The following is a 14,815-nucleotide window of genomic DNA, read 5'->3' as shown; positions in this document are numbered from 1 at the left end:
TCGGTAGTGACAATCATAGAAACCCTACAGTGCAGAAGGAGGCCATTCGGCCCATCGAGTCTGCACCCACCACAATCCCACCCAGGCCCCACCCCCACATATTTACCCACTAATCCCTCTAACCTATGCATCTCAGGACTCTAAGGGGCAATTTTTAACCTGGCCAATCAACCTAACCCGCACATCTTTGGACTGTGGGAGGAAACCGGAGCACCCGGAGGAAACCCACGCAGACACGAGGAGAATGTACAAACTCCACACAGACAGTGACCCGAGCCGGGAACCGAACCTGGGACCCTGGAGCTGTGAAGCAGCAGTGCTAACCACTGTGCTACCGTGCCGCCCCGGAGCAGTAAAGAAGGGCCTGAGAGAACTTGATATAATCTTAATGTGGAGATGCTGGCGTTGGACTGGGGTGGGCACAGTAAGAAGTCTGACAACACCAGGTTAAAGTCCAACACATTTATTTGGAATCACGAGCTTTCGGAGCGCTGCTCCTTCATCAGGTGAGTTATGCAATATGATATCAAGCACCTTTCAAAAGTTTAAAGGGGTAAAACATGACAGAAGAGCTCCAAGCCGTGATCTGCTCTTTGTGTCCCGTATGGGAGGCCAGGAAGATTTCTAATGCCCAGTGCCAGCATGCATGCTGCAGCTCCTGGAATCCTGTGCTTTGGAGCTGGAGTGGTGGATGGGGACACTGTGGAGCATGTGCGAGGTGGAGAGAATCTTGGATAGCATGCATAGAGAGGTGGTCACACTGCAGGCTCAGCATCCAGGGACCTGATCCCTGTGGCACTCCGCTAGCAACCTGCTTCCAGTCCGAATATTTTCCTCCCACAGTCTGAAAGATGTGCTGGTTCGGTGCATTGACCTAACAGGCGCTGGAGTGTGGCGACTCGGGGAATTACACAGTAACTTCATTGCAATGCTAACATAAGTCTTACTTGTGACTAAGAAGTAAACTTTAACTTTAAAGAAATCAAGAACCAGAGTCAGATAAGGACAGAGTAAAAAATAGTAGGAATGGCACAAGAAACGTTAAAAGGGCTCAGCTTAAGGTTTTGTACCTGAATGCTTGGAGCATTCGAAACAAAACCGAAGAATTAGTTGCACAGATAGATGTAAAGGGGTATGATATAGTTGGCATTAGAAAAACAAGGCTCCAATGTGACTAAGGATGGAAACTAAACATTGAGGGAAACTCGGTGTTTAGGAAGGACAGACAGAAAGGAAAAGGTGGTGGAATTGCATTGTTGATTAAAGAAGATATTGATATGATATTGAGGAAAAATATTAGAATACTTGATGTGGAATCTGTGTGGGTCAAGTTAAGAGACAACAAGGGGCAAAAAACATTTGTGGGGGTGGTATACAAAACACCAAACTGTACATAGAACATAGAACAGTACAGCACAGAACAGGCCCTTCGGCCCACGATGTTGTGCCGAGCTTTATCTGAAACCAAGATCAAGCTATCCCACTCCCTATCATCCTGGTGTGCTCCATGTGCCTATCCAATAACCGCTTAAATGTTCCTAAAGTGTCTGACTCCACTATCACTGCAGGCAGTCCATTCCACACCCCAACCACTCTCTGCGTAAAGAACCTACCTCTGATATCCTTCCTGTATCTCCCACCACGAACCCTATAGTTATGCCCCCTTGTAATAGCTCCATCCACCCGAGGAAATAGTCTTTGAACGTTCACTCTATCTATCCCCTTCATCATTTTATAAACCTCTATTAAGTCTCCCCTCAGCTTCCTCCGCTCCAGAGAGAACAGCCCTAGCTCCCTCAACCATTCCTCATAAGACCTACCCTCCAAACCAGGCAGCATCCTGGTAAATCTCCTCTGCACTCTTTCCAGCGCTTCCACATCCTTCTTATAGTGAGGTGACCAGAACTGCACACAATATTCCAAATGTGGTCTCACCAAGGTCCTGTACAGTTGCAGCATAACCCCACAGCTCTTAAACTCCAACCCCCTGTTAATAAAAGCGAACACACTATAGGCCTTCTTCACAGCTCTATCCACTTGAGTGGCAACCTTTAGAGATCTGTGGATATGAACCCCAAGATCTCTCTGTTCCTCCACAGTCTTCAGAACCCTACCTTTGACCCAGTAATCCACATTTAAATTAGTCCTACCAAAATGAATCACCTCACATTTATCAGGGTTAAACTCCATTTGCCATTTTTCAGCCCAGCTTTGCATCCTATCTATGTCTCTTTTCAGCCGACAACAGCCCTCCACCTCATCCACGACTCCACCAATCTTGGTGTCATCAGCAAATTTACTGAATCACCCTTCAGCCCCCTCCTCTAAGTCATTAATAAAAATCACAAAGAGCAGAGGACCAAGCACTGATCCCTGCGGCACTCCGCTAGCAACCTGCCTCCAATCTGAAAATTTTCCATCGACCACCACCCTCTGTCTTCGATCAGACAGCCAGTTACCTATCCAATCGGCCAACTTTCCCTCTATCCCACACCTCCTCACTGTCATCATAAGCCGACCATGGGGGACCTTATCAAACGCCTTACTAAAATCCATGTATATGACATCAACTGCCCTACCTTCATCAACACACTTAGTTACCTCCTCAAAAAATTCTATCAAATTTGTGAGGCACGACTTGCCCTTCACGAATCCGTGCTGACTATCCCGGATTAATCCGCATCTTTCTAAATGGTCATAAATCCCATCTCTAAGGACCTTTTCCATCAATTTACCAACCACCGAAGTAAGACTTAACTGGTCTATAATTACCAGGGTCATTTCTATTCCCTTTCTTAAACAGAGGAACAACATTCGCCATTCTCCAGTCCTCTGGCACCATCCCCGTGGACAGTGAGGACCCAAAGATCAAAGCCAAAGGCTCTGCAATCTCATCCCTTGCCTCCCAAAGAATCCTAGGATACATTTCATCAGGCCCAGGGGACTTATCGACCTTCAGTTTATTCAAAACTGCCAGGACATCCTCCCTCCGAACATCTATTTCCTCCAGCCTATTAGCCGGTAACACCTTCTCTTCCTCAAAAACATGGCCCCTCTCCTTGGTGAACACTGAAGAAAAGTATTCATTCATCACCTCGCCTATCTCTACTGACTCCATACACAAGTTCCCACTACTGTCCTTGACCGGCCCTAACCTCACCCTGGTCATTCTTTTATTCCTCACATAAGAGTAAAAAGCCTTGGGGTTTTCCTTGATCCGACCCGCCAAGGACTTCTCATGTCCCCTCCTAGCTCTCCTAAGCCCCTTTTTCAGCTCATTCCTTGCTAACTTGTAACCCTCAATCGAGCCATCTGAACCTAGTTTCCTCATCCCTACATAAGCTTCCCTCTTCCTTTTCACAAGACATTCCACCTCTTTCGTGAACCATGGTTCCCTCACTCGGCCATTTCCTCCCTGCCTGACAGGAACATACCTATCAAGGACACCCAGTATTTGCTCCTTGAAAAAGTTCCACTTTTCATTAGTTCCTTTCTCTGACAGTTTCTGTTCCCAACTTATGCCCCCTAATTCTTGCCTAATCGCATCATAATTACCTCTCCCCCAATTATAAACCTTGCCCTGCCGTACGGCCCTATCCCTCTCCATTGCAATAACAAAAGACACCGAATTGTGGTCACTATCTCCAAAGTGCTCTCCCACAACCAAATCTAACACTTGGCCCGGTTCATTTCCCAGTACCAAATCCAATGTGGCCTCACCTCTTGTCAGCCTATCCACATATTGTGTCAGGAAACCCTCCTGCACACACTGCACAAAAACTGCCCCATCCGAACTATTTGACCTACAAAGGTTCCAATCAATATTTGGAAAGTTAAAGTCCCCCATGACAACTACCCTGTGACCCCCACACATATCCATAATCTGCTTAGCAATTTCTTCCTCCACATCTCTATTACTATTTGGGGGCCTATAGTAAACTCCTAACAACGTGACCGCTCCTTTCCTATTTCTAACCTCAGCCCATATTACCTCAGTGTGCAGATCCCCCTCGAAGTGCCTTTCCGCAGCCGTTAAACTATCCTCGATTAACAATGCCACTCCTCCACCTCTTTTACCAGCTTCCCAACACTTAGTGAAACATCTATACCCCGGAACGTCCAACAACCATTCCTGTCCTTGTTCTACCCACGTCTCCGTAATGGCCACAACATCGTAGTCCCAAGTACCAATCCACGCCCCAAGTTCATCCAGCTTGTTCCGGATGCTCCTTGCATTGAAGTAGACACACTTCAACCCACCTTCCTGTCTACCGGTACCCACCCTTGACCCTGATACCTTCCCCAATACCTCACCACCCTCACTGACTTCTGGACTACAACTCCTTTTCCCACTCCCCTGACAAATTAGTTTAAACCCCCCTGAAGAGCCGTAACAAATTTCCCTCCTCGGATATTGGTGCCCCTCTGGTTCAGGTGCACCCCGTCCTGTTTGTACAGGGCCCAACTTCCCCAGAATGTGTTCCAATTATCCACGTATCTGAAACCCTCCCTCCTACACCATCCCTGCAACCACATGTTTAACTGCACTCTCTCCCTGTTCCTCAACTCGCTATCACGTGGCACCGGCGACGTACCAGAGATGACCACATGTTTTGTCTTGGCTCTCAGCTTCCAGCCCAGCTCCAGAAATTCCTGCTTTAAATCCCCGTCCCTTCTCTTACCTATGTCATTGGTACCAATGTGTACCACGACTTGTGACTGTTTCCCCTCCCCCTTCAGAATCCGGAAAACACGGTCTGAGACGTCACGGACCTTGGCATCCGGTAGGCAACATACCATCCGTGAGTCTCTTTTGCTGCCACAGAACCTCTTATCTATCCCCCTAACTAACGAGTCCCCAATAACTATTGCCCGCCCGCTCTGCCCCTTACCCTCCCGAGCCAGTGTAGTGGTAATATTGGGAAAAGCATTAGACAGAAAATCAGGGATACATGTGTTAAAGGACCATCTGTATTTATGGGCAACTTTAATCGGGATACAGATTTAGAGAGTCAGATTAGTCACACAACAATAGCGGAATTTTTGTAGTGTATAAAGGATGGTTTTCTAGAGTAATATGTTGAGGAACCAACTAGGGCACAGACCATCTTGGACTGGGTATCGTGCAATAAGAAAGGATTAGTTGGCAACCTAGTTGTGAGAGAACCCTTGGGGCGAGTGACCATAATATGGTAGAATTCTTTGTCAAGGTGGAAAGCTATGTGAATGATTCTGAGACCAGGGTGCTGAATCACAGTAAAGATAACTATGATGGTATGAGACATGAATTGGCCATGATGAACTGGCAAACATTACTGAAAGGAAAGACAATGGACAGGCAATGGCAGGTATTTAAAGAACAAGGTAGGGCATGAAGGTAGGGCAGTTGATGTCATATACATGGATTTTAGTAAGGCGTTTGATAAGGTCCCGCATGGTCGGCTTATGATGAAAGTAAGGAGGTGTGGGATAGAGGGAAAGTTGGCCAATTGGATAGGTAACTGGCTTTCTGATCGACATGTGGAGATGCCGGCGTTGGACTGGGGTAAGCACAGTAAGAAGTCTCACAACACCAGGTTAAAGTAATTTTAGTAATGGACAAGGATGAGTGCTGTCCTACGGGCAGGGTGCTAAATTGGGGGAAGGCTGACTATAGCGGATTTGGCAGGAATTGGTGGATGTTGATTGGGAGAGGATGTTCGAGGGTAAGTCCGCGTCTGGCATGTGGGAGTCTTTTAAGGAACTATTGATAAGGCTGCAGGATAGGCATGTGCCTGTAAAAAGGAAAGATAGGAAAGGTAGGATTCGAGAGCCGTGGATAACCAGGGAAATTGAGGATCTGATTAAAATGAAAAGGGAGGCGTACGTTAAGTCCAGGCAACTGAAAACAGATGGAGCTCTGGAGGAATACAGAGAGAGTAGGAAAGATCTCAAACGGGGAGTTAGAAGGGCAAAAAGAGGGCACGAGATGTTCTTGGCAGGCAGGATTAAGGAGAATCCTAAGGCATTCTATTCATACGTTAGGAACAAAAGAGTTGTCAGGGAGAAAATCGGACCTCTCAGGGACAAAGGAGGGGAATTATGCTTAGAACCCAAGGGAATAGGGGAGATCCTAAATGAATACTTTGCATCGGTATTCACGAAGGAGAGGGGCGTGTTAACCGGGAGTGTCTCGGAGGGAGGTGTTGACCCGTTAGAGAAAATCTCCATTACGAGAGAGGAAGTGTTAGGTTTTTTAGGGAACATTAAAACTGACAAAGCCCCAGGGCCTGATGGCATCTATCCTCGACTGCTCAGGGAGACGAGAGAGGAAATTGCTGGGCCTCTGACGGAAATCTTTGTCGCTTCTTTGGACACGGGTGAGGTCCCTGAGGATTGGAGGATAGCGAATGTGGTCCCGTTGTTTAAGAAGGGTAGCAGGGATAACCCAGGAAATTATAGGCCGGTGAGCTTGACGTCCGTGGTAGGGAAGTTGTTGGAGAGGATTCTTAGAGACAGGATGTATGTGCATTTAGAACGGAACAATCTCATTAGTGACAGACAGCATGGTTTTGTAAGAGGGAGGTCGTGCCTTACAAATTTGGTGGAGTTTTTTGAGGAAGTGACAAAAACGGTTGATGAAGGAAGGGCCGTGGATGTCGTCTATATGGATTTCAGTAAGGCATTTGACAAAGTCCCACATGGCAGGTTGGTTAAGAAGGTTAAGGCTCATGGGATACAAGGAGAAGTGGCTAGATGGGTGGAGAACTGGCTTGGCCATAGGAGACAGAGGGTAGTGGTCGAAGGGTCTTTTTCCGGCTGGAGGTCTGTGACCAGTGGTGTTCCGCAGGGCTCTGTACTGGGACCTCTGCTATTTGTGATATATATAAATGATTTGGAAGAAGGTGTAACTGGTGTAATCAGCAAGTTTGCGGATGACACAAAGATGGCTGGAATTGCGGATAGCGAAGAGCATTGTCGGGCAATACAGCAGGATATAGATAGGCTGGAAAATTGGGCGGAGAGGTGGCAGATGGAATTTAATCCGGATAAATGCGAAGTGATGCATTTTGGAAGAAATAATGTAGGGAGGAGTTATGCAATAAATGGCAGAGTCATCAGGAGTATAGAAACACAGAGGGACCTAGGTGTGCAAGTCCACAAATCCTTGAAGGTGGCAACACAGGTGGAGAAGGTGGTGAAGAAGGCATATGGTATGCTTGCTTTTATAGGACGGGGTATAGAGTATAAAAGCTGGAGTCTGATGATGCAGCTGTATAGAACGCTGGTTAGGCCGCATTTGGAGTACTGCGTCCAGTTCTGGTCGCCGCACTACCAGAAGGACGTGGAGGCATTGGAGAGAGTGCAGAGAAGGTTTACCAGGATGTTGCCTGGTATGGAGGGTCTTAGCTATGAGGAGAGATTGGGTAGACTGGGGTTGTTCTCCTTGGAAAGACGGAGAATGAGGGGAGATCTAATAGAGGTATACAAGATTATGAAGGGTATAGATAGGGTGAACAGTGGGAAGCTTTTTCCCAGGTCGGAGGTGACGATCACGAGGGGTCACGGGCTCAAGCTGAGAGGGGCGAAGTATAACTCAGACATCAGAGGGACGTTTTTTACACAGAGGGTGGTGGGGGCCTGGAATGCGCTGCCAAGTAGGGTGGTGGAGGCAGGCACGCTGACATCGTTTAAGACTTACCTGGATAGTCACATGAGCAGCCTGGGAATGGAGGGATACAAACGATTGGTCTAGTTGGACCAAGGAGCGGCACAGGCTTGGAGGGCCGAAGGCCTGTTTCCTGTGCTGTACTGTTCTTTGTTCTTTGTTCTTAAAGTCCAACAGGTTTATTTGGTAGCAAATACCATAAGCTTTCGGAGCACAGCTCCTTCGTCAGATGGAGTGGATATCTGTTCTCAAACAGTGCAAACAGACACAGAAATCAAGTTACAGAATACTGATTAGAATGCAAATCTCTACAGCCAGCCAGGTCTTAAATGTACAGACAATGTGGGTGGAGGGAGCATTCAACACACGTTAAAGAGATGTGTATTGTCTCCAGACAGAACAGCTTGTGAAATTCTGCAAGTCCAGGAGGCAAGCTGTGGGGGTTACTGATAATGTGACATAAAACCAACATCCCGGTTTAGGCCGTCCTCATGTGCGCGGAACTTGGCTATCGGTTTCTGCTCTGCGACTCTGCGCTGTCGTGTGTCGTGAAGGCCACCTTGGAGAACGCTTACCTGAAGATCCAAGGCTGAATGCCCGTGACTGCTGAGGTGGTCCCCCACAGGAAGAGAACAGTCTTGCCTAGTGATTGTCGAGCGGTGTTCATTCATCCGTTGTCGTAGCATCTGCATGGTTTCCCCAATGTACCATGCCACGGGACATCCTTTCCTGCAGCGTATCAGGTAGACAATGTTGGCCGAGTTGCAAGAGTAGGTACCGTGTACCTGGTAGATGGTGTTCTCACGTGAGATGATGGCATCCGTGTCGATGATCCGGCACGTCTTGCAGAGGTTGCTGTGGCAGGGTTGTGTGGTGTCGTGGTCACTATTCTCCTGATCGAAGACAGAGGGGGATGGTGGATGGAAAATTTTCGGACTGGAGGCAGGTTGCTAGCGGAGTGCCACAGGGATCAGTGCTTGGTCCTCTGCTCTTTGTGATTTTTATTAATGACTTAGAGGAGGGGGCTGAAGGGTGGATCAGTAAATTTGCTGATGACACCAAGGTTGGTGGAGTAGTGGATGAGGTGGAGGGCTGTTGTAGGCTGCAAAGAGACATAGATGGGATGCAAAACTGGGCTGAAAAATGGCAAATGGAGTTTAACCCTGATAAATGTGAGGTGATTCATTTTGGTAGGATGAATTTAAATGTGGATTACAGGGTCAAAGGTAGGGTTCTGAAGACTGTGGAGGAACAGAGACATCTTGGGGTCCATATCCACAGATCTCTAAAGGTTGCCACTCAAGTGGATAGAGCTGTGAAGAAGGCCTATCATGTGTTAGCTTTTATTAACAGGAGTTTAAGAGCCGTGGGGTTATGCTGCATTTGTACAGGAACTTGGTGAGACCACATTTGGAATATTGTGTGCAGTTCTGGTCACCTCACTATAAGAAGGATGTGGAAGCGCTGGAAAGAGTGCAGAGGAGATTTACCAGGGTGCTGCCTGGTTTGGAGGGTAGGTCTTATGAGGAAAGGTTGAGGGAGCTAGGGCTGTTCTCTCTGGAGCGGAGGAGGCTGAGGGGAGACTTAATAGAGGTTTATAAAATGATGAAGGGGATAGATAGAGTGAACGTTCAAAGACTATTTCCTCGGGTGGATGGAGCTATTACAAGGGGGCATAACTATAGGGTTCGTGGTGGGAGATATAGGAAGGATATCAGAGGTAGGTTCTTTACGCAGAGAGTGGTTGGGGTGTGGAATGGACTGCCTGCAGTGATAGTGGAGTCAGACACTTTAGGAACATTTAAGCGGTTATTGGATAGGCACATGGAGCACACCAGGGTGATAGGGAGTGGGATAGCTTGATCTTGGTTTCAGATAAAGCTCGGCACAACATCGTGGGCCGAAGGGCCTGTTCTGTGCTGTACTGTTCTATGTTCTAACAAATTGGAGAACTCCAGAAGTTGTTTATTCCTGTTTGACACAAGAGCAATAACCGTGGCCAAACCAGGGCTTACAAGGAAAATTAGAAATATCAGATTCAACGAAGAAACATACAAATAGGTGAACAAAAGCAATAAGCCTGAGGATTGGGAGCAGTTTAAAATTCAGCAAAGGAGGACCAAGGGATTAAGAAGAGGAAAATAGAGTATGAAAGTAAGCTAGCAGGCCACATAGAGTCATAGAGGTTTACAGTGTGGAAACAGGCCCTTCGGCCCAACTTGTCCATGCCGTCCTTTTTCTTTTAAAACCCCTAATCTAGTCCCAATTGCCCCCATTTGGCCCCTATCCCTCTATACCCATCATACCCATGTAACTATCTAAATGCTTTTTAAAAGACAAAATTGTACCCGCCTCTACTACTACCTCTGGCAGTTTGTTCCAGACACTCACCATTCTCTGTGTGAAAACATTGCCCCTCTGGACACTTTTGTATCTCTCCCCTCTCACCTTAAACCTATGCCCTCTAGTTTTAGACTCCCCTACCTTTGGGAAAAGATATTGACTATCTAGCTGATCTGTGCCCCTCATTATTTTATAGACCTCTATAAGATCATCCCTCAGCCTCCTACGCTCCAGAGAAAAAAGTCCCAGTCTATCCAGCCTCTCCTTATAACTCAATCCATCAAGTCCCGGTAGCATCCTAGTAAATCTTTTCTGCACTCTTTCTAGTTTCATAATATCCTTTCTATAATAGGGTGACCAGAATTGCACACAGTGTTCCAAGTGTGGCCTTACTAATGTCTTGTACGTCAACAAGATGTTCCAACTTCTGTATTCAATGTTCTGACCGATGAAACTAAGCATGCCAAATGCCTTCTTCACCACTCTGTCCAATTGTGACTCCACTTTCAAGGAACTATGAATATGTACCCTTAGATCTCTTTGTTCGGATCTCTCCCCAACGCCCTACTATTAACTGAGTAAGTCCTGCCCTGGTTCTATCTACCTAAATGCATCACTTTGCATTTGTCTAAATTAAACTCCATCTGCCATTCATCAGCCCACTGGCCCAATTGATCATAAAAACTGAATAAAAGTTTCTATAGGTATGTAAAGAAAAAAATGACAAAATGTAGGCCCCTTACAGTCAGAAAAGGGAGAATTCATAATGGTGAATAAAGAAATGGCAGAGGAATTAAATTTGTACTTTGCTTCTGTCTTCACAAAGGAAGACATGAATAATGTACCAGGAGCTCTGAGAGAAACACGTTTTAGTGAGGAGCTGAAGGAAATCAGCATTAGTAGAGAAATAGTTTTGGGGGAATTGATGGGATTAAAGGTGGATAAATCTCCAGGTCCTGATAATCTTCATCCCAGAGTACTAAAGGAAGTGGCCCTAGAAATAATAGATGCATTGGTGGTTACTTTTCAAAATTCCTTGGATTCTGGACTGGTTTCTATAGATTGGAGGATATCTAATGTAAGTCTGCTATTCAAAAAGGAAGGTAGAGAGAAAACAGGAAACTAATGTCAGTTCTGGGGAAGTTGCTAGAGTCTATTATCAAGGATTTCATAACTTTTCCGAGGCAGCGGGAAGTGTGGACGGAGTCAATGGATGGGAGGCTGGTTTGTGTGATGGACTGGGCTTTGTTCACAACGCTTTGTAGTTTCTTGTGGTCTTGGTCAGAGCAGGAGCCACATCAAGCTGTGGTGCATCTGGAAAGGATGCTTTCTGTGGTCCATCTGTAAAAATCGGTGAGAATCATAGTGGACATACCAAATTTCCTTAGCCTCCTGAGAAAGTAGAGGTGTTGGTGGGCTTTCTTCACAATAGCGTCAGCCTGGAGGGACCAGAACAAGTTGTTGGTGAACTGGACACCTAGAAACTTGAAGCTCTTGAACATTTCCACTTCATCAACATAGATGTAGACAGCGGCATGTCCTCCCCACTATGCTTCCTGAAGTAGATGACTTTCTCCTCATTTTTACTGACATTGAGGGCAAGATTATTGTCATTGCACCATTTTACTAGATTCTCTATCTGTTTCCTATACTCTGTCTCGTCATTGTTTGAGATCCAATTATGTTGGTGTCATTAGCAAACTTGAAAATGGAATTGGAGCAGAATTTGGCCAGTCAGTCTCTAAGTATATGAGGAATTTAGTAAGGGGCTGATGACACAGCCTTGTGGTATTGAGGATAGTGAAAGAGGTGTCATTGCCTATTCTTACTGATTGCAGTCTGTGGGTTAGGAAGTCGAAGATCCAGTAGCAGAGGGAGGAGCCAAACCCTAGGCCACAGAGTTTGGAGATGAGCTTTGTTGGGATAATAGTGTTGAAGGCTGAACTGTTGCCAATAAATAGAACTCTGACATCAGTGTCCTTGTTATCCAAGTGTTCCAGGGTTGAGTATAGGGCCAGGGAAACCATCTGCTGTGGCGATAGGCAAACTGTACTCTCCTTCACTACTTCTGTACCTGAACCACACTATTATTGACCAGTAGTTATTCACGCCAACACAATGTCTCACTGGAGAGGTGGGAAGCATCCAAGAGGGGGGAAGCTTGTGTGCCAAACTCGATAATGATGTTGAAATCCAGTAAACCTCATGCTAATAAACTTCGCACCCTTTTTGCGTGCAAGGCGCTTTGTGCCACTCAAAAGGGGCAGGGAAGATACCAAACCGTTTTGTACCTGGCATGAATCGTATTTTTAACTTTGCAAGCTATTTTCCCAGCTCACCACACTGATCGCTGGGTGCGGCGATATGGTCAAATCGTGCCAAAGATGTCAGAAATGATGGTATGAGAATTGTAGTTTGTTAATGATTGTGCTCTCATCTCACATTCTGAGCTTGGCCTTCAGCGGATTGTGAACTGTTTTTCAAAATGTGACTGATGATTATGGGCTAATCATCAACTTAAGGAAAATAGAGGTACTCCACAAATCACCACCAAACTCTGACTATACCCCATCTACTACACCTATTAATGACACAATTCTGAAGGCTGTAAAAAGATACGGCAGTCCCAACAAAATCAGACAATTCATTCTTGCTTGCACTGTGCAAAGACATATAGGTCAGGAGTTAGGTTCAATGAAGGGAAATTGATGATAACACTTCAAAATTATGTCTGTGGCTCCCCACTTGGTGATGTGCTGAGGTACTGAAAGGTGTTACACAAATTAAAATCTTAGTTTCTTTTGATATGTTTAGGCCTGCTCTTTGAAAAAGCTATCCTATATCCAGTCATACTCTTCCTCCAAAAGCCCTGTATTTCCAATTTCACAAAAGAGGATCTCTATACATATGGGTTCAGGGCATTCCTATCAAGTAGAATAGTCACATATTATTAAATGCATGCTTTCCTGTGTCAAATGTAACTTACTTATTTTTCTGTAGTATTTCATAGTCTTGGATTGGCAATCCAAACAGACGCTCTCCTGAGGAATATGTCACAAATTTCCTCCATAACTCATCAAACCAGCTCTGAAACAAATCACAGCTTAAACATAAGGATTACCAGTAGTGTTATTTATTTTGGTGTTATGTGCAGATTTTCTTTCATGTGAATGCAATCTCTTGAAGCTGTATTTTCTCACATGCTAAGCCTAAATTGTTTGTGTCAAATTGTTGGTTTCAACTAATTGAGCTTACAAACATGACCATGATTCTATTGATGGTAAGTGCCCACACCAGCTTTTCCCTCTGAAGTGGTTTGCAACAGAGGAAATGAAACCACAGGCTGTCAATTAGGATTAGACTCTGTCTACATTGCTGTCAGAATCAATGGGGTACTTGAGATGCAGTCAACTATGAAGGGAAATCAAAATAAATACAAGTGGCTGAAGAATAATAGAAATCCATTGAGCAGGCAGTTGAATCTTTTACAGAGCTGTGTGCATACATTGAGGCCTAATGCACAGCTGGGCATACTGGAACCAGCCCCTCACCCCCGCCTGCCCTCTTCCTCCAGGTGAAATTAACATCTCCTCTCTGTCAGAGGATGTCAAAGGTGTCTGCAGCTTCTGACAGGGAGAAAGGAAAATCTCTGCTGCAGAATGGAGTGCTGCAATGATTTTAAATCCTCCAGGTGTCCAGGCGGTGGCATGGTGGCACAGTGGTTCGCACTGCTGCCTCACAGCACCAGGGACCCCGGTTCAATTACCGACTTGGACCACTGTCTGTGCAAGCTCCGTACATTCTCCCCATGTCTGCATGGGTTTCTTCCAGGTGCTCCGGTTTCCTCCCACAGTCCAACAATGTTCAGGTTAGGTTCATTGGCCATGCTAAACTGCCCCATAGTGTCGGGGAATTAGCAGGCTAAATACGTGGGGTCACTGGGATAGGGCTTGGGGGGGACTGTTTTCAGTGCAGGCTCGATGGACTGAATGGCTTCCTTCTGCACTGTCGGGATTCTATGGTTCTTTGATTCCAGAAGGCATGGAGGTTAAGGTTTACCTAGCCACTTCAGAATTTGCACAGGTGACAGGCAGGAATACGGGTGTTGAGCACAGGGCTGCCTGAAACCACCATGCCAGGGGTGATCCTCAGATCTGCCAAGACTAGAAGGGACAGTCCATCGACAACACACCCATCTCTGTGGTGACTGGCCAGGTCGACTCCCTGCCCCCAGTCCGAGCCTACCTAAACCCCAGGCAGCTGCAGAGAGGCAAATGACCACTGGACCTACCTCCTTGAGCCTCCACAAGGCTTTAGGTTCCAGGCCAGTATGTCAGTGCCAGGGTGCCATGAGGCAATGCATTGTTGGCACTGCCAGGTGTATGGCTTGAAGGGGTTTGGGTTGGCAGTCTGAGGGGAAGTTGGAATAGGGGGTCTGAGATGGAAGAGGACCTGAGCGTGGGCTCATGTCAGATAAACAAGTCCCCGGGTCCGGATGGAATGCATCCCAGGGTATTGAAAGAAATGTCAGAGGTAATAGTGGATGCGTTAGTGATTATTTATCAAAACTCGTTGCATTCTGGGGTCGTGCCGGTTGATTGGAAAACGGCTAATGTTACGCCGCTGTTTAAAAAAGGAAGGAGACAAAAGGCGGGTAACTATAGGCCAGTCAGCTTAACGTCTGTAGTAGGGAAAATGCTGGAATCCATTATTAAAGAGGAGATAGCAGGGCATCTGGATAGAAATGGTTCGATCAATCAGACGCAGCATGGATTCATGAGGGGAAAGTCGTGCTTGACGAACATGTTGGATTTTTATGAAGAT

General features: G+C 46.2%; 1 protein-coding gene across 1 annotated transcript in view; it reads right to left on the bottom strand.

Annotated features, from left to right (window-relative positions):
• The window catches only part of LOC144493944 (dynein axonemal heavy chain 8-like), a 1,661,706-nt gene that overhangs the window by 788,789 nt on the left and 858,102 nt on the right, over positions 1–14,815 (bottom strand). Inside the window, exon 38 of the mRNA XM_078213521.1 lies at positions 12,978–13,078. Within this exon, the coding sequence (XP_078069647.1) occupies positions 12,978–13,078 (101 nt within the window). The remainder of the gene's footprint in view (positions 1–12,977; positions 13,079–14,815) is intronic.

This window comes from Mustelus asterias, chromosome 5, assembly GCF_964213995.1.
Source record: "Mustelus asterias chromosome 5, sMusAst1.hap1.1, whole genome shotgun sequence".
NCBI classification, from domain to species: Eukaryota; Metazoa; Chordata; class Chondrichthyes; order Carcharhiniformes; family Triakidae; genus Mustelus; species Mustelus asterias.
This window is presented reverse-complemented; position numbering and strand designations above follow the sequence as displayed.